Here is a 19,393-nt window from a genome sequence, read left to right on the forward strand (position 1 = left end):
AAGGGCTTCCCCGTTCACGTCCGGCTCCCAGGAGACCTGCAGAAATCGTTCCCGCCTACACCCCCCGGCCCCCCTCCACCACCGCCCTTAGCCTGGCTCTGGGAGGGAGTGTTATCCCGCCCAGAGTCTGGGCGCCTCGGCGGTGGCGGCTCCCCAGGGACTGCAGGGAGAGCCCAGGCTGCGGCGCCTGCTCAGTTCGTGTTCACTGCGTCTAAGGCTCCCCCTCCCTGGCTCCGAGCCCAGCACAGGAGCAGGGAGGGGGAGCAGGAAGGCGGCGGAAGAGCCCACTCGGCCCGGGGTGCGGGGAACCGAGCTGGAGAGGGGACCTCCAGGGGGCAGCACCAGGCCGCTAAGCAGGTCCTCTCTGTGCCAGCCTCGGGGTCTGCAGACAGCCCATAAGGAAGCCCCCTTTTAAGACTGCCGCACTGCCCGCCCCACCTCCATTTGTTCTGGATAAAGGTGGGAAAATCTCCCACCACCACAAGGACCACCAGCTCCTGGTTGAGAAGCAGGTGGCCCACCACAACGCAAAGGGACGTTGGGGATGATCTAGCGATTATTTCCTAGCCTCAGTTTCCCCAAAGACATCTGGAAAGCCATAGTGTCGTTGGTCAAGGCCGGAGGGTCAACGCTCCGCCTCTCCTGGGCGGCCTCTGCCCCGGCCAGCCCAGTCACTCCTCCCCTTAGCTCCCGCCCGGCTCCCACGGTCCCAGAGCGGGGCGGGAGGGCCCTGGATGACGGTGGCAGAACCCTGGCCTGACTCGCCCTCGCCCCCGCCCCGGGCCCGGGCTTCCCCAGTCCAGTCCTCGCCGGGGAGCCGCTTGAGCCGCGGTGCGCCTAGCTCTACGCGCCCCGAGACCTCCACCTGGGCGTCCCCAGCTCTTGCGCACGTTCGGGCTCCCGGCTTGGAACCAGGGAGGTGGGAGGGTGCCAGGGAGCAGCAAGCAACGACCCGGAAATGCCATATAAGGAGCAGGAAGGATCCCCCGCCGGAACAACCCTTATTTGGGCAGCACCTTATTTGGAACGGCCTGATATGGCCCGGCCGCTTCCGGCTCCGGGAGGAGGGAGGAAGGAGGAGGGAAGAGGCGGGGGTAACGCTGGGAACTCCGGAGCAGCCTGGGTCCGGGAGTCCTCAGCTGAGGCTTGGGTCCTAAGCTCTCTCGAGGCCTGGGCGCCCAGGGTGCGGGAGTCGGCTCGGGGGCCAGAGTGCTGGACGGCGGTGCCCACGGCTCTGGGATAGGGGGCTTCACGTCACTCCGGGTCCTCCCGGCCGGTCTTGCCATATTAGGGCTTCCTGCTTCCCATATATGGCCATGTACGTCACGATGGAGGCTGGCCGGTGGCGTTCCAGACCCTTCAAATAGAGGCGGATCCGGGGAGTCGCGAGAGATCCCAGCGCGCACAACTTGGGGAGCCGCCGCCGCCGCCAGCTACCGTCGCCGCCAGCTTCCGCCGCCGCAGGACCGGCCCCTGCCCCAGCCTCGGTAGCAGCGCAGCGTCCACACCGGCCCGCGGCGAGGGCGAGCCTGGAGGCCCCACCTGCTCTCGCCACAGTGTCCCCCGCGTCCCGCATGTGACCCGGCCAGGCCCCCCGAGAGTGTGTCCCCCGCAGCCACGGCTCCGGGCTGCGCCCGCCTGCCCCAACACCAGCTCTCCAGCCCGCCCGTCCGGGATGGCCGCAGCCAAGGCCGAGATGCAGCTGATGTCCCCGCTGCAGATCTCCGACCCGTTCGGCTCCTTTCCTCACTCACCCACCATGGACAACTACCCCAAGCTGGAGGAGATGATGCTGCTGAGCAACGGGGCTCCCCAGTTCCTCGGTACCGCCGGGGCCTCGGAGGGCAGCGGCGGTAACAGCAGCAGCAGCAGCAGCGGGGGCAGTGGAGGTGGAGGGGGCGGCAGCAGCGGTAGCAGCAGCGGCGCCTTCAACCCTCAGGGGGAGGCGGGCGAGCAACCCTACGAGCACCTGACCGCAGGTAAGCGGTGGCCTACGCCGAGGATTAGCCCCTTCGCCACCATCCTGGCGAGCAGTCCTTCCCCACCGCCTTGCAGCGCCCTCTTCACCGCAGCAGCAGTGTTCTGGACCTTAGGGATGCAAGTGGGATTTCCCTTCCCTTCCTCAGGGTCATGTGTTAGAGGGATGCCTGGGGACATCCACCCTCACCCTCACCCGCCTGGTCCCTAGCGGTGCGCAGAGGAGCTAGCTTCTGTTTTGGATGGAGAGCTCGGGCTGCGTGGGTGGGTGGAGAGGGGGGAGGGCTTGTTTTGAAAAGCAGAGCTGCGCCCCCCTTTCTCCAGACAGGCTTGCTTTGCCAGCCGCCTGTCCCCAAGGAAGGGCCGCGATCCATGCCCAGGGATGTCCAGGCAGCTGGGGGTAGGGGGCGCGCACTAGCCGCGGCGAAAGGGGTGCTGGCGGGAATCCCTCCGTGGCGCAGCTGCCGCTGCAGAGAGCTGGGAGCTGCAGTGGAGGGGGATTCTCCGTATTTGCGTCAGCTGTTGTTGAAATGGGCTCTGCCGCTGGAGCGGGTCCAGGAACATTGCAATCTGCTGCTATCAATTATTAACCAGCTCAGGAGTCAATGGTAGCCAGCCCAACCTCTTGCCTGGCAGCTCTGGTCCTTCTCGTCCTCCAGTGATTGCTCTCCAGTAACCAGGCCTCCCCCTTCTCTCTTTCCTGCCAGAGTCTTTTCCTGATATCTCTCTGAATAACGAGAAGGTTCTGGTGGAGACAAGTTACCCCAGCCAAACCACCCGGCTGCCCCCCATCACCTATACTGGCCGCTTCTCTCTGGAGCCTGCACCCAACAGTGGCAACACCTTGTGGCCCGAGCCCCTCTTCAGCCTGGTCAGCGGCCTCGTGAGCATGACCAACCCACCGGCCACCTCATCTTCAGCATCATCTCCGGCAGCGTCCTCCTCCTCCTCCGCCTCTCAGAGCCCACCCCTGAGTTGTGCAGTCCAGTCCAGTGACAGCAGCCCCATTTACTCAGCGGCACCAACGTTCCCCACACCTAACACTGACATCTTCCCTGAGCCACAAAGCCAGGCCTTTCCCGGCTCTGCGGGCACTTCGCTCCAGTACCCGCCTCCGGCCTACCCTGCTGCCAAGGGTGGCTTCCAAGTCCCCATGATCCCTGACTATCTGTTTCCACAACAGCAGGGGGACCTGGGTCTGGGCACCCCAGACCAGAAGCCCTTCCAGGGCCTGGAGAGCCGTACCCAACAGCCTTCACTCACTCCACTGTCTACCATCAAGGCCTTTGCCACACAGTCGGGCTCCCAGGACTTGAAGGCCCTCAACACCACCTACCAGTCCCAGCTCATCAAACCCAGCCGCATGCGCAAGTACCCCAACCGGCCCAGCAAGACGCCCCCTCATGAACGCCCGTATGCGTGCCCGGTGGAGTCCTGTGACCGCCGTTTCTCCCGCTCTGATGAGCTCACCCGCCACATTCGCATCCATACCGGCCAGAAGCCCTTCCAGTGTCGCATCTGCATGCGCAACTTTAGCCGCAGTGACCATCTCACCACCCACATCCGCACCCACACAGGCGAGAAGCCCTTCGCCTGCGACATCTGTGGGAGAAAGTTTGCCAGGAGCGATGAACGCAAGAGGCATACCAAGATCCACTTAAGGCAGAAGGACAAAAAAGCAGACAAAGGTGTTGTGGCCTCTTCTGCCGCCACCTCCCTCTCTTCCTACCCCTCCCAGGTGGCTACCTCCTACACATCCCCAGTTACTACCTCTTACCCATCCCCAGCCACCACCTCATATCCATCCCCTGTGCCCACCTCCTACTCCTCTCCCGGGTCATCAACCTACCCATCCCCTGTGCACAGCGGCTTCCCCTCACCCTCCGTGGCCACCACATACTCCTCTGTTCCCCCTGCTTTCCCGGCCCAAGTCAGCAGCTTCCCTTCCTCAGCTGTCACCAACTCCTTCAGCGCCTCCACAGGGCTTTCGGACATGACGACAACCTTTTCTCCCAGGACAATTGAAATTTGCTAAAGGGAAAGGGGAAAGAAGGGAAAGGGGAGAAAAAGAAACACAAGAGACTTAACCTTAACGGCCAGGAGGAGGAGATGGCCACAGGAAGGGGTTCCTCTTAAGTGAAATGGAGGTTCTCAGAGCCAAATCCTCCCCCTCTACCCCACCCCAAGGTTGGCATGGAAGGTCTGTTGGCCTGCAGTCCTTTCTGCCCAGTGGTCCTTCCTCCCCACTTCCTACGCCCTTTGACTTCAGCTGCCTGAAACAGCCATGTCCAAGTTCTTCACCTCTATCCAAAGAACTTGATTTGCATGGATTTTGGATATATCATTTCAGTATCATCTCCATCGTATGCCTGACCCCCTGCTCCCTTCAATGCTAGAAAATCAAGTTGGCAAAAATGGGGTTTGGGCCTCTCAGAGCCCAGCCCTGCATCCTTGTACAGTGTCTGTGCCATGGATTTTGTTTTTCTTGGGGTACTCTTGATGTGAAGATAATTTGCATATTCTATTGTATTATTTGGAGTTAGGTCCTCACTTTGGGGGGCGGGGGGGAAGAAAAGCCAAGCAAACCAACGGTGATCCTTTATTTTGTGATGATGCTGTGACGATTAAGTTTGAAGCTTTTTTTGAAACAGCAGTCCTTGGTATTAATCAGAGCATGTGTCAGAGTGACGTTCCGTTAACCTTTTTGTAAATATTGCCCGACTGTACTCTCACATATGACAAAATATGGTTTGGTTTTTCTTCCTTTTTTTGAAAGTGTTCCTTCCTTTTCGTCCTTTTGGTTTAAAAAGTTTCACGTCTTGGTGCCTTTTGTGTGATGCGCCTTGCTGACAGCCTGACATGTGCAATTGTGAGGGATGTGCTTACCTCTAGCCTTAAGGGGGGCAGGGAGTGATGATTCGGGGGAGGCTTTGGGAGCAAAATAAGGAAGAGGGCTGAGCTAAGCCTCGGTCCTCCAGAATGTAAGAAAACAAAATCTAAAACAAAATCTGAACTCTCAAAAGTCTATTTTTTTAACTGAAGATGTAAATTTATAAATATATTCAGGAGTTGGAATGTTGTAGTTACCTACTGAGTAGGCGGCGATTTTTGTATGTTATGAACATGCAGTTCATTATTTTGTGGTTTTATTTTACTTTGTACTTGTGTTTGCTTAAACAAAGTGACTGGCTTATAAACACATTGAATGCGCTTTATTGCCCATGGGATATGTGGTGTATATCCTTCAGAAAAATTAAAAGGAAAATAAAATAGCTGCGGTTGGGTGCGTGTTTCCTGGGTTGGGGTGGGGGCCCTTTTGCTCTTTTTTTTTAAATTTATTTATTGAGCAAGGAAGAAGAGAGAGCGTGGGGGGAGGGGCAGGGAAAGAGTTTTTTTAAAGATTTTATTTATTTATTTGACAGAGACTCAGAGGAAGCACAAGGTGGGTGGGGAGTAAGAAAGGGAGAAGCAGGCTTCCCGCTGAGCGGAGCCCGATGCGATGCTGGGCTCAGGGCCCCAGGTTAACGACTGAGCCACCCAGGCACCCCAGGGAAGGTGAGTCTTAAGCAGAGCCCCCTGGGAGGCTCCACGTGGGGCTGGAGCCACGATTTGAGTTGGGGCTCCATCTCACCATGGGAGGTCAGGACCTAAGCTGAAATGGACATTCAGTTGCTTTGCCGACTGTGCCCGCAGGACCCCGCTTTTTCCATCTTTATTGAAGGCTTTGAAGGGCTTTTACTGAGAAAGGGAAATTCCTTTTTTTTTTTAAATTTATTTTTTAAGATCTTATTTTTAAGTGATCTCTGTACCCAATATGGGGCTTGAACTCACAACCAGAAGATCCAAGAGTCACATGCTCTACTGACTGAGCCAACCAGGCACCCCCATTCAGAGTCATGCCTGCTGTGTGTCACTTGAGTGAATTCTTTGAGAACTGTGTCTGGGTCTCTTCTTGATACTGGGCCTCCATCAGGGTGGATTGCAGCCTTATCTCGGTTAATTAAAGCTAAAGAAGGCCAGAGGCAGAAGTGGAACAGGAGTGCCCAGGGCCAGTGCTATTCTCTTAGCCCCAAATGTTTGGCTGGCCCTGCCCCTCCTTCTCTACCCAGGGCTGGAGAAAGCCATGTTCTTGGGAATCCCTGCTATATACACTTAGGGGAGATGAAGGATGGGCACAAGAGCTTTGGGAAATAGTAACAAGGCTAGAGCTGACTCAGCCTCTCCTCCCCATCTTCCATGGCCCCAGAAACCTGAGGGTGTCGAAGAACCCTAGAAGAGGTGAGGGCCAGTTCTCAAGCCAAGAATCCTTCCAGGAAGAAATCTCATTGCGTGCCAGCTGGAGCTGTGATCCTTGGCAGCTTCCAGGAATACAGGGCAGAGTGGGCAGGAGGTTGGCTTGGTATTTAAGGTTCCCATCCAGACCAAGTTTGTCCCCATTGTGTAGGAGGCCTGAGGTGCTAGGTTCCCCAGCCCCAGCACCCTGATGGTGCATACTCATGGCTGGAGCAATTCAGAGGGGCTTATTAGCATCTGTCTGCTCTGTGAGAGGCCTTGAGCTGGTCACAACAATGCAGATGTTGGTTGAGGAGACAGAGACATAAGCCAAAAATTGTAACATGGTGTTATGTTATATAATGTGGACAAGTGTAGGACTCTATGAGAGATGGACAAGGACACCCAACCCGCTTAAAAGTTTAGGAAAAGTGGAAAAACTGAATTGGGAAGGGTAAGTAGGAGTCAGCTCAATTGACTTGCTTTGTCTGTGAGCCAGGGAGGGTGTTGGTGACTGCCTGGGAGGGTGAATGGATAGGCTATTGAATGCAAGCACTACCTTCAACCCTGATTTGAGCCTTTCATGAATTGCTCTGACACTACCATCCATTGGTCATTTGGGTGCAATAGACTTGATGTTCTGGAATTCCCAAGCCTTGGCTCCTCTCTCAACGTCTGATCCTCCCAGTCAAGGACAGGGAAGTATCTTCTATACCCAGTATGGCTATCAGGCTTTGTGTGGGGTTGACGTCTAACCCACTCCACTCCTTCTCCCTCTGAGGGTCTCCCAGGTTACCCATGGGAAATGCTTCTGGAGCCAGGGCAATTCCAGCAATCTCCTAGCATTAGCCCAATTTTTTCTTTTCCTTTCTAGCCTTCAACTACCAACCCTGTTGGTCTCTGTCCTTTCCCATGATATCAGACTCCTCAGCCTGGAACAGGAGGAACCAAACCACCTTCCATAGCTAAGGGCACATCCCTGTGAGATCCTGGCAAAATTGCCAGTCCTGATGAGACAATATTTGTATTGACACACCTTTTCCCAGCCCCACCTACCCCTTCCCATCTCACTCTGGGCCCAGAAACACAAGTCCGTGCCTGTTACACATTCTTAATAATTCCTCACCACAGACTACCAAGGCGGGCAGTGGGGAAGGGGGTGCGCGGGGGAGGGAGAACATGGCAAGAATAAAGTATGAAAGAAGGGGCAAAAAGATTCTGTTCCTCTAAAGCAGAAAATCTCTATGTTATTATTACGATGCATCAGAATCAGATTCCCAGGCCCCCTTCCTAGGGCATCTTATTCTTGAGGTCTGGGATGGGGACCTGGAACTGGTCTTCTTAACAACCACTCCCAGCAATTCTGATGCAGATGGCTTGTTGAGAAATTCTGCCAAGATTGCTAGCTAATATTTATTAGTCCTGTCACCGGGGTTCCTTTGGATTCTGCCACTAGAAACTCAAGTTTCTCCGCACATCTGAAATAGAGCAAGACTCAAAAATTGTCCCATTTTACGATCCTATAGTATTAAAAAAAAAAAAAGTGTTCATTTTAACTCCTGCTCCTGTGAGGGTAATCTAAAACCAAGGGCATAGGGCAGTGCTGTTAAAAGCTCTATCATCATCAAGGCTGAGGTTTAGGAAGGGACCCAGATAGTGTTGAACAATTGACTGTTACCTGGGGGCATTGTCCAGGGCCTCAGGGACGTGGAGGACAGAGGGGAGTGCGGTGGGAGAGCCAAGGGGGTAGGGAAATCCGGCCAGCCAAAGCTAGGATTAGATTCTGAAGAAAAAGATGAAGCAGGTTTTAAGGACCCTTGACCTTTCTTCCTAGTACCTGAGAGATACTCTTCTCTCTAGAATTTTAAGAATGTTGAGCCTCATCTTTTTGGAAAGATTCTAAGCACTCAGAAAGACATAGCTTAGCCTGGTTGTCAGGCTGGGTTTAAGGTGTGCTTCTTTTTTATTTCCCCCCAAAGATTTTATTTATTTATTTGACAGAGATCACAAATAGGCAGAGAGGCAGGCAGAGAGAGAGGGGGAAGTAGGCTCCCCACCGAGCAGAGAGGCCCGCTTGGGGCCCCCAGGACCCCCATCAGAAGATCACAACCCGAGCCGAAGGCAGAGGCTCAACCCACCCAGACACCCCTAAAGTGTACTTCTTTCTACCTCCCCCTTCTTGGAACCTCCAACCCAGGAAGAAATGGAGTCAGGAATGGGTACTATAGGATCAGAGGTAGTTTCTGCAATGTCCTCTTCTCTCCCCATTCCTGCTCTTTTTCTTGGTTCAGCCACACTTGGTGTAGTTTGAGAGGGGAAGACTGAGCAGAGTGATATCTCGGTGGTCCTAAGGGAAATGAGGCAAAGTCTAAAAGGATCAGGTGTTGAGCAAGTAAGGTTTCAACATTTTACATGTAAGCCTCCAGGTGCTAATAAGATTTTTGCACCCAAATAGTAAATCTAGATCTCTACTGTAGTGATTTTTCTTCCCATCTCCTTTTTCCATTACCAGAACCTAGGAAAGCCTTATGAGGCAAAGCTTACTGGAGAAGTTCTCTGAGGTCAAATCAGCAGCTTGGCTCCTCATTTGCAAGAAAATCTATTTCATCTCTCTTTTCAGGAGATCTCTCCAGCCCATTCTCCTCAGTGCTTAGGTTGTTTATTATTATTATTATACCTTTACTGAGGGGCAATTGATACAGAATAAACTGTACAATTTGATGAGTCTTGATATATGTGTTCACAGGTAAAACTGTGACCACAATTAAGGTAATAAACATATCCGTCCCTGCCCAAACTTTCCTTGTACCCTTTTGCTTTCCTTCCGTTCCTGTCCTTGGGGCAACCACTGATCTGCTTTTTCTCGCTGTATAGATCAGTTTGCACTTTCTGCTTTCTGGAGTTTCATATAAATTTAATACTTCAATATGTACTCCTTTTGGTCTGGTTCTTTTTTTTTTTTCTCCTTTTTATTTCTGAGGAGTATTTCACCCTATGGCTATAGCACAATTTGTTCACCCTTTCACTTGTGGATGGATGTTGGGGTTCATTTCCTTTGGGATTATTATAAATAAAGCTGCTATGAACATCTGAGAACAAGTCTTCCTCTGGATGTGTTCCCATATGCTCCAAAGGGCACCCTCCCATTCTGGGCCCTATTTTCCCACCATGTCCCCATTTACTCACCTCCCTCTTGCTAGAAACAATAATCACCCATCTTCCCCCACATTCACACAGTTAGGGCCCAGCCTCTTAAGAGATCTGCTTCATTTAATTTTTCCTCACATTGTGCTCGCTTCAGCAGCACATATACTAATTTTCCCTCACATAAACAGAGCCAGTCCCTTCATTATTTTTATTGCCCTATTTCAAACTCCCTCCCACTTGTTTATACCTTCCTGGTAACGAGACATCTAAGGCTAAGCAAGGTAAACTATTGTTACTTATTCAACTTGGCAAATGTACATGAGTCCTTGGTGATACTTTTCTAAGGTACCCGGTAATGGGTGGGCTACATACTGATGAGGCACTTCGACCTCAGAGGAAGGGGCTAAGCTCAGATGGTGTGAGAGCCTGCCCTGGGATACTTGTCCTGAGAAGTTATCTGTCCACGTTATCTCTGTCTCCTGTGGGCTCTTCCCTGGATGGGTTTGCTGGAACACAGGCCCCACTCACTCACTAGTTGTCCAAAAAAACTTACTCTTCTGAATTCCCACCTCTCAGTTCTGAGGTAATGTTTTATTTTTCTGTTTTGTTTTTGTTTCCTTTTTGTTTTTAAGATTTGATTTATTTATTTGAGAGAGAGTGCGTACACAGGCCAGGGGAGAGGCAGAGGGAGAGGGAGAAGCAGACTCCCTACTGAGCAGGGAGCCCACTTGGGACTCCATTCCAGGACCTGGGGATCATGACCTAAGCCAAAGGCAGAGTCAAAGGCAGATGCTTAACCAACTGAGCCACCCAGGCGCCTCAGTTCTGAGGTAATGTTGTAACTACAGCTTCTCTCTCTCTTCTTTGGGCCCAGGGAACTGCAGAGCAGCCTGAGAGTGGAGAGGACAGCTGAGGCTCTGTGGTCTCAGCTGTGATAATCTGGCACTTTTGCCTGCCTGCGTATATGTCGGGGTTGGGGTGAGGAGAGATGGCTTTACTTATTTTAGAAAATTATCCTTAACAGTTATCCTTCCAGACAGGCAATAACAAGTGTTGGTGAGAAAATGGAAAAATTGGAACCCTGATACCTTGCTGGTGGACATGTAAAAAAGGTACCACTTTAGGAAATAGTTTAGTTGTTTCATTTTCAGCAGGGGGAATGGGAGAGAGAGAAGCAGGCTTCCCACAGAGCAGGGAGCCCTATGGGGGGCTCAATCCCAGGACCCCTGGGATCATGACCTGAGCTGAAGGCAGGCACTTAATGACTGAGCCACCCAGGTGCCCCAGTTGTTTCTTATAAAGTTAAACATACGTTCACCGTATGACCCAGCAATTCCATTCCTGGGTATGTCCTCAGGACAAATGAAAGCACGTTTGTACAAAGATATGAATATGAATGTTCATAGCAACATTATTCATAATAGCCCCAAAGTGGAAACGATCCACATGCATATTCTACCAGTGAATGGATAAACAAGATATGGAATATCCAAACAATGAAATACCATTCTGCAATATGTGTGCTTTAACATAGATAAACCTCAAAAACATTATGATTAAAAATGTTTGGTGCATGGAGCGCCTGGGTGGCTCAGTGGGTTAAGCCTCTGCCTTCGCCTCAGGTCATGATTTCAGGGTCCTGGGATCGAGTTCCTCATTGGGCTCTCTGCTCAGCGGGGAGCCTGCTTTCCACCCCCCAACCCCCGCCCCTGCCTGCCTCTCTGCCTACTTGTGATCTCTGTCAAATAAATAAAATGAAATAAAATGTTTGGTGCACTCTGTAAAATTTAAACATTATGATTAAAAATGTCTGGTGCACACTGTATGATTGCATTTTTATGAAATGTCCAGAAAAGGTGAATCTACAGAGGCAACAAATTAGTAGACCCTGGGGTAAGGGGAGGTATTGACTGCAAATCAGCTTGCTATTTTGAAGATGGTGGAAATGTCCTAAAACTGGATTGTGATGTTCGAACAACTGTAAGTTTACTAAAAGTCATTGAGTTGTACAAATGGATGAATTTCATGGTATATAAATTATACCTCAATAAGGCTATTTTTAAATCCCTTGTACTTCAATAAAACTAGATTTTTTAATAATGCTTTTTTTTAAAAAAGATTTTTATTTATTCATTTGACAGAGATCACAAGTAGGCAGAGAGAGAGAGGAGGAAGCAGGCTCCCGGCAGAGCAGAGAACCCGATGTGGGGCTCGATCCCAGGACCCTGGAATCATGACTCAAGCTGAAGGCAGAGGCTTTAACCCACTGAGCCACCCAGGCGCCCCTAAATCTAGATTTTTTTTTTTTAATAAAGATTTTATTTTTTTGACAGACAGAGATCACAAGTAGGCAGAGTGGCAGGCAGAGAGAGAGGAGGAAGCAGGCTCCCCGCTGAGCAGAGAGCCCGACATGGGGCTCGATCCCAGGACCCTGGGACCCTGGGACCATGACCTGAGCCTAAGGCAGAGGCCCCAACCCACTGAGCCACCCAGGCGCCCCCCTAAATCTAGATTTTAAAAATCTTTTCCTTCCCTGGTCTCTGAGTGCCCACCCATTCTCTAAGTGGGCTATGCAATGTTAATTCTACCCTACAGACCAGTCCTCCATCCTTGAGTGTGAATCTCTTGGGCCCTCTCTCCTGCTAGCTGCCTTGGCCTGTGCTCTGACCAGACTCTCTGCTCAGAGGCCATAGCCCTCTAAGACTGTGGTGCTGATTTGCAGGCTGGAGGGCGAAGATCTGGCCCTAGGGTAGAACTCCTCCTGACTCTCATGTAGGGATTCATTTTGAAGGAAGGGACTTTAAAAATCTGGGGAGGCAAATGGGTAGAAATGCTTCTATGCTGAAGTGTCTTCTCCTATCCCTATGACCCAGGTAAATCAGTCTGCCCTTTGGGGCTGGAGTGCCTCCTCCTTTCCCAAACAAACCAAGAAGCCCAGTTTCCACACAACTGGTAATGGGTGCTCTCCTCAGAGAAAATGATTTCAGCCTCTTCCAAAGCTTATTTCTCCTCAGAACCAACTTCTCACTCCAGAGCCTTTTCAGATCCAATAACCAGACTCCTGAGAACCAAACTGTTCATAACCATAACTTTATTCAACCAATTAGTGGAGCATCTACTGTGGGCGAGTTGGTCCAGGGGATTTGGAGGGGGTCTGGGAGAAAGAGAGAAAAAAATCTATCCCCGTCTGCCAATCACCTTTGAATCTATTTTTTTTTTTAAGATTTTATTTATATATTTGACAGACAGAGATCACAAGTAGGCAGAGGAGCAGGCAGAGAGAGAGGAGGAAGCAGACTTCCCGCTGAGCAGAAAGCCCGACTCGGGGCTCGATCCCAGGACTCTGGGATCATGACCTGAGCCGAAGGCAGAGGCTTTAACCCACTGAGCCACCCAGGCACCCCTGAATCTATATTTTTAAAGATTGTATTTATTTATTTACCTTAGAGAGAGAGCGTGGGAGGGAGGAACAGACGGAGAGGGACAAGCAGACTCTCTCTGGAGCTCCATGCAGGGCTGGATGTCTCGATCCTGAGATTATGACCTGAGCCTAAATCAAGAGTGGCACACTTAACTGACTGAGCCACACAGATGCCCCAACTCTGAATCTCTTTAGAGCCAACTGTGAGTTTCCTCAAACTAGCTTCTCAAAGACAGTGACTCTCCTCTTGCTGCCTTGTCACAACCAATTTTCAGTCATCTCAACGCCAACATCTCCAACTGTCTTCTCACAACCACCTATTTAATACTCACAGGTCCACTTGACTTATAAACCTTCTCAAATCAGTGATGAGGCCAACAATACCTTGGGAGTATTCCTAACCTCTCCCTCTGAGCAAAGGGGAGGTGCCTGGCTGGCTCAGTCAGTAGGGTATGTGACTCTTCATCTGATGGTTGTGACTTTGAGCCCTACACTGAGTGTAGAGATCACTTAAAAATAGAATTCTTGGGGCACCTGGGTGGCTCGTGGGTTAAGCCTCTACCTTCAGGTCAGTTCATGATCTCAGGGTCCTGGAATCGAGCCCCGGATCGGGCTCTCTGCTCGGCGGGGAGTCTGCTTCTCCCTCTCTCTCTCTCTGCCTGCCTCTCTGCCTACTTGTGATCTCTGTCTGTCAAATAAATAAATAAAATCTTTAAAAAAAATAAAAAATAAATAAAATCCTTAAAAAAAGTAAAAAAAAAAAAAAAGAAAACCTTTCTATTTATGAAAGTAAAAGAAAAAATAAGACTAAGCAAATAATTATTTTCTAGAATCTGGCTTGATGCGGGGGTCTTCATGAAGGTCCCCTGATAGCATATTCTCTTCCCCTGCAGGGATTTGCTGCTTCAGTTGTAAGGTGTTAAAGACGAGTGCTTAAGAAAAGATTTCTAGAGACTCAGCGTTCTAGGTTCTTTGCTGTGTGGATACAAATTGCCTGTTTCCTTGTAGGTGGGTCATTTGATGGGGGCTCGCAGAATAGAAGCACCCAAGAGCTGCTGCTGGCTTCTAAATTTGAGGGCTGTAGGGTTTTCTAAAAATCAGGAAGGACTTATTTTATTAACTTGCTGAGCTCCCTCAACTATGTCTTAGAGAACTCTTGAGATCTTGACCCATCTTTGAATTATCTCTGTCCCCATTTCCAATATACAATTCATGCATGCCACTAGGCTCCAAGCCTTTCTCTTCAATTTCTTTCTTTTGTTTATTGATGAGTTGATGTTAACCAGGTGGTCTTGTTGGTTATTCTTGGATCAGATTGTTTTCTTTGCGGGGTTCCCACTTATTAGGCAATAAAAGGAAGAACACACGTCTGGGTAAGGGTAACTTTAACTCAGCACTGGGCCATCCAAAGTCTGTGCTGTTCCTTTAGCCCCAGTCTGTTATCCAAAAAGCATTTATAAAATACCTACTTCATGTTAGACCTTGAGCATGCAGAGATAAATGCGATAGAATCTGGGGCAGCACAGAGTTGGGTGTAGGGGAGATTTGGACATAAATAAGTACCTTATAGTGTAAAATATTAGAGGTGTGTATGGAACAGGGAATGACTAATTCTGTCAAGGAGAAGCAGATGTAGGAAAAGGGTGTGGGAGAGAGACTGGGAGTTCACAGAAGGATTTGCAGCAAGGATTTAAAGGCAAGGAGGTCAGTGTTCAGAAACCAATGAATTAATGGTAGTGTGGCCAGGAAGCAAGTAGAGGAGGGGCAGGGAACACGGCTGGAAAGGCAGGTCAGGGCCAGATTTGGAAGCCTGTGCTTTTCCTAGAGGCAACAAGGACTCAAGTGTTGTGAGAGAGAAGACCAACATCTTAGTATGACAGTGTTTCTGGGGTGTTTTGAAAGGCCACACTACTTCCTGCCTCCCTGGGAGGGTCCTGTGCCCTTGTTCCACTTGTAATTTAGTTATTGCAATAGTGACAGTAATGATAACAATAATTTGGGCTGGTCATTTGAGATTCTACACATGCTCTTTAATTTCAACTTGTAATAAAGTATGAGTCACTCAAGCCCAGCTATTCGTTTCAGCCCATTTTCCTTCAAGTAATTTAGAACATGTAAATATGCTCCAATTTAATGGGTAATCAATGTCTCATATATATTTTTTAAGGTTTTATTTTTTTTCCTTTTTAAAAAGATTGTATTTATTTATTTGACAGAGAGAGACAGCGAGAGAGGGAATATAAGCAGGGGGAGTGGGAGAGGGAGAAGCAGGCTCCCCACTGAGCAGGGAGCCTAATGTGAGACTCGATCCCAGGACCCTGGGAACATGACCCAAGCTAAAGGCAGACACCTAACGACTGAGCCACCCAGGCACCCCAAGGTTTTATTTTTTTTAAGTAACTTCTGTACCCAGTGTGGGGCTTAAACTCATGACCCCAAGTTCAAGAGGCACATGCTCTCCCAACTGAGCCAGCCAAGTGGCCCACAAGCCTCATATATTTTTTTTAAAAAGATTTTATTTATTTATTTGACAGACAGAGATCACAAGTAGGCAGGGAGGCAGGCAGAGAGAGAGGAGGAAGCAGGCTCTCTGTGGAGCAGAGAGCCCGATGCGGGGCTCAATCCCAGGACTCTGGGATCATGACTTGAGCTGAAGGCAGAGGCTTTAACCCACTGAGCCACCCAGGTGCCCCAAGCCTCATATTTTTTGTTTAAGTTTTTAAACATTCACAAAAGGAGGAGAGAATAGTGTAATAAACCTCTCTGTATCTATCAAGCGTTCAACAACTGCCAGTTCACGGCTATCTAGTTTTGTTTATACTGCCCTTCACTGCCACCACACATTGGATTATTTTGAAGAAATTCCAGACATTATATAATTTTCTGTGTAAATACTTCAGTATATATCTTTATGAAGTTTTTTTTTAAGATTTATTTATTTACTTATTTGACAGATCACAAGTAGGCAGAGAGGCAGGCAGAGAGAGAGAGAGAGGGAAGCAGGCTCCCTGCTAAGCAGAGAGCCCGATGTGGGGCTCGATCCCAGGACCCTGGGATCATGACCTGAGCCGAAGGCAGAGGCTTTAACCCACTGAGCCACCCAGGTGCCCCTATGAAATATTTTTTAAGGTCTTTGGTTAAATCAGGGCCTTAGATAGACCACGCTTTGCATTTGGTTTATATATCTCTTAAGGTTCTTTTCCTCTATAATAGTTCTCTCTGGCCTTTATTTATTGAAGAAATCAGGTTATTTTTCCTGAAGAATTCTCTACTTTTGGACTTTGACAAACTGCACTGTTTTTTTTCCCCCTGTAAGGTTTTTAAATATGTCCTTCTATCCCATGAAGTTCCTATAAACTAGTTGTTTATACCTAGAGTGTTGATTAGATTCAAGTTCACTTTCTTTTTTTTTTTTTTTTTAATATTTCATTTATTTACTTGACACACAGAGAGAGAACAAACAGGCAGAGTGGCCGCAGAGAGAGAGAGAGAAGCAGGCTCCCTGCTCAGCGGGGGACTTGATCCCAGGACTATGGGATCATGACCTGAACCAAAAGCAGATAGACACTTCACTGAGCCACCAGGCATTCAGGTTCACTTTTTAAAGATTTTATTTATTTATTTGACAGGCACAAGTAGGCAGAGAGGCAGGCAGAGAGAGAGGAGGAAGCAGGCTCCCTGCTGAGCAGAGAGCCCGATGTGGGGCTCGATCCCAGGCCCCGGGATCATGACCTGAGCCGAAAGCAGAGGCTTTAACCCACTGAGCCACCCAGGCGCCCCCAGGTTCACTTTTTAAAAGATACTATTTAGGGGCGCCTGGGTGGCTCAGTGGGTTAAAGCCTCTGCCTCTCTGCTTGGCAGGGAGCCTGCTTCCCCCTCTCTCTCTGCCTGCTTGTGATCTCTCTCTGTCAAATAAATAAATAAAATCTTTAAAAAGAAAAAAGATACTATTTATTTGCTGTTGTAACATATCCAAAGGCACATATTTTTTAATTGTCTCTTTAATTTTCTAGATATATTTTAAAAATTGAAATACATATAATGTAAAATTCCTCATTTTAAAGTGTACAATTCAGTGTATTTTAATATATTCACAATGTTGTGGTACACTATGTTGTACCACAATGTTGCATCTCTAATTCCAGAACATTACCAGCACCCCTAAAAGAAATCTCATAACTATTAGCAGTCACTCCCCATTCCACATCCACCCCCCACCCCCACCAGGAAACCACTACTCTATTTTTCTGTGGATTTGCCTGTTCTGGGGATTTCATATAAATGGAATCATACAATAAGTAGCCTTTTCTATCTGGCTCTATTCACTTAGCATAATGTTTGTAAGGTTGATCCATGTTCCCGTATGCATCAATACCTCATTCTATTTTGAGGCTGAATAATATTCCATTGTATGGATATACCACTTTTTTGTTTACCCATTCATCAGTTGGTGGACATTTGGATTGTTCCCCTTTTGGCTATTACAAATAATGCTGCTGCTATGAACATTATGTAGAGATTTCTATGTGGACATGTTTTTACTTCTCATGGGTGGTCTCTTTTTATGATGTTAAAATTAATTGGTGGGTTCAATTATTAATGGGATTAGAAAGTTCCTTTAGGGGGCGCCTGGGTGGCTCAGTGGGTTAAGCCGCTACCTTCGGCTCGGGCCCTGATCTCAGGGTCCTGGGATCGAGCACCGCATCGGGCTCTCTGCTCAGCGGGGAGCCTGCTTCCTCCTCTCTCTCTGCCTGCCTCTCTGCCTGCTTGTGATCTCTCTGTCAAATAAATAAAAATAAAATCTTTAAAAAAAAAAAAAGAAAGTTCCTTTAGTTTTTCACTCAATAGAATCCCTGATGACTAGTGATCCTTATCTAAATCCATTATCTCACAGAGGTTACAGAATGGCGATTTTCCATTTCATTCCATTTCATTTATTAGCCAGAATCTAACAATAAAGAATTTAGACTAAATGACGTTTGTTAAGGGGTGTCTGGCTGGCTCAGTCAATAGAGCTTATGACTCTTGATCTCAGGGTTATATGAGTTCAAGCCCCACGTTAGGGGTAGAGTTTACTTAATAATACGAAAAAAAAATCATACTGTTCAAAAACAAAGGGCAGGATAAATACTTGACTGTTTTCTTTCTTTTATCAAATAATGATATTTTGAACTTTCCTATATAGAACCCTAATAAATTCTGGGTCCCTACATGGTCAAGGCTCTAGGTGGAGTTACAAATAGAGAATTATAATCCTGGAGCCAGAAAATAAAAATTTTATTCCAATCTCTACTTGAGGAATTATAAGGGATCCATTCAATGCCTCATAGTGATAGTTCATAAAATTCCTCCTACTTCTCCCTTTCCAGCCCATCTCTTCCACTTCTCCATCCCCTTCCTGGTTCTTTCCTATATAGATCAATTTAGCCTCTCTGCCCCAATTTTTCCCTCTCCCAGCCTCTTAGGCTCTACATTTCATTCTCTCTCCCTAACCAGCAGCACCCCTCTCTTTCTTCCCCAGCATTTCTGATTCTACATTTAAAAAGATCCAGGAGGGGCGCCTGGGTGGCTCAGTGGGTTAAGCCGCTGCCTTCGGCTCAGGTCACGATCCCAGGTCCTGGGTTCAAGCCCCACATCGGGCTTTCTGCTCAGCAGGGAGCCTGCTTCCTCCTCTCTCTCTGCCTGCCTCTCTGCCTACTTGTGATTTCTCTCTGTCAAATAAATAAATAAAATCTTTAAAAAAAAAAAAAGATCCAGGAACTGGGGTGGCAAAGACCAAACTCTTTTTTTTTTTCTTTAAAGATTTTATTTATTCATTGGACAGAGAGAGAAATCACAAGTAAGCAGAGAGTCAGGCAGAGAGGGGGAAGCAGGCTTCCCATTAAGCAGAGAGTCCGATCTGGGGCTCAATCCCGGGCTCCATCCGGTACTCCATCCCAGGACCCTGAGATCATAACCTGAGCAGAAAGTGGAGGCTTAACCCACTGAGCCACCCAGGCATCCAAGACCAAACTCTTTATACTAGAAAATGGGAGCACCTGGCTAGCTCAGTTGGTAGAGCATGAGACTCTTACTAGAAAGTGGGATTGGATTCTAAGCTGGAAAACTTTTTTAAAAAAGATTTTATTTATTTATTTGTCAGAGAGAGAGAGAGAGCGCACGAGGGAGCGCATGGGCGCAGGAGCCTCGTCCTGGACCCTGGGATCATTCATTAGATCTAATTATCTGAATTAGATCTAATTATCTGAATTAGATCATTAGACCTGAGCTGAAGGCAGTGGCTTAACTGACTGAGCCATCCAGGTGTCCCTAAGCTGGAAAACTTTTTTTTTTTTTTTTTAAAGATTTTATTCATTTGCCAGGGAGTGAGAGAGCAAGCGAGTACACACAAGCAGGCAGAGAGGCAGGCAGAGGCAGCGAGAGAAGCAGGTTCCCTACTGAGCAAGGAGCCCAACGCGGGACTCGATCCCAGGACCCTGGGATCACAACCCGAGCCGAAGGCATCGGCCCAACCCACTGAGCCACCCAGGCGTCCCTAAGCTGGAAAACTTTTGATGGATAAGTAAAAGGAGAGAA

The 19,393-nt window shown here is 48.6% G+C and overlaps 1 protein-coding gene across 1 annotated transcript; it reads left to right on the plus strand.

Moving 5' to 3' along the window:
• Positions 1-1,265: 1,265 nt before the first annotated feature.
• Positions 1,266-5,249, plus strand: EGR1 (early growth response 1). Its single transcript, XM_047731086.1, has 2 exons — positions 1,266-1,979; positions 2,685-5,249. The coding sequence occupies exons 1-2, from the start codon at positions 1,676-1,678 to the stop codon at positions 4,010-4,012; spliced, it is 1,632 nt and encodes a 543-aa protein (XP_047587042.1). The 5' UTR covers positions 1,266-1,675; the 3' UTR covers positions 4,013-5,249.
• The last annotated feature ends 14,144 nt before the right edge of the window (positions 5,250-19,393 follow it).

Source organism: Lutra lutra, chromosome 5 (assembly GCF_902655055.1).
Source record: "Lutra lutra chromosome 5, mLutLut1.2, whole genome shotgun sequence".
Lineage (NCBI taxonomy): Eukaryota > Metazoa > Chordata > Mammalia > Carnivora > Mustelidae > Lutra > Lutra lutra.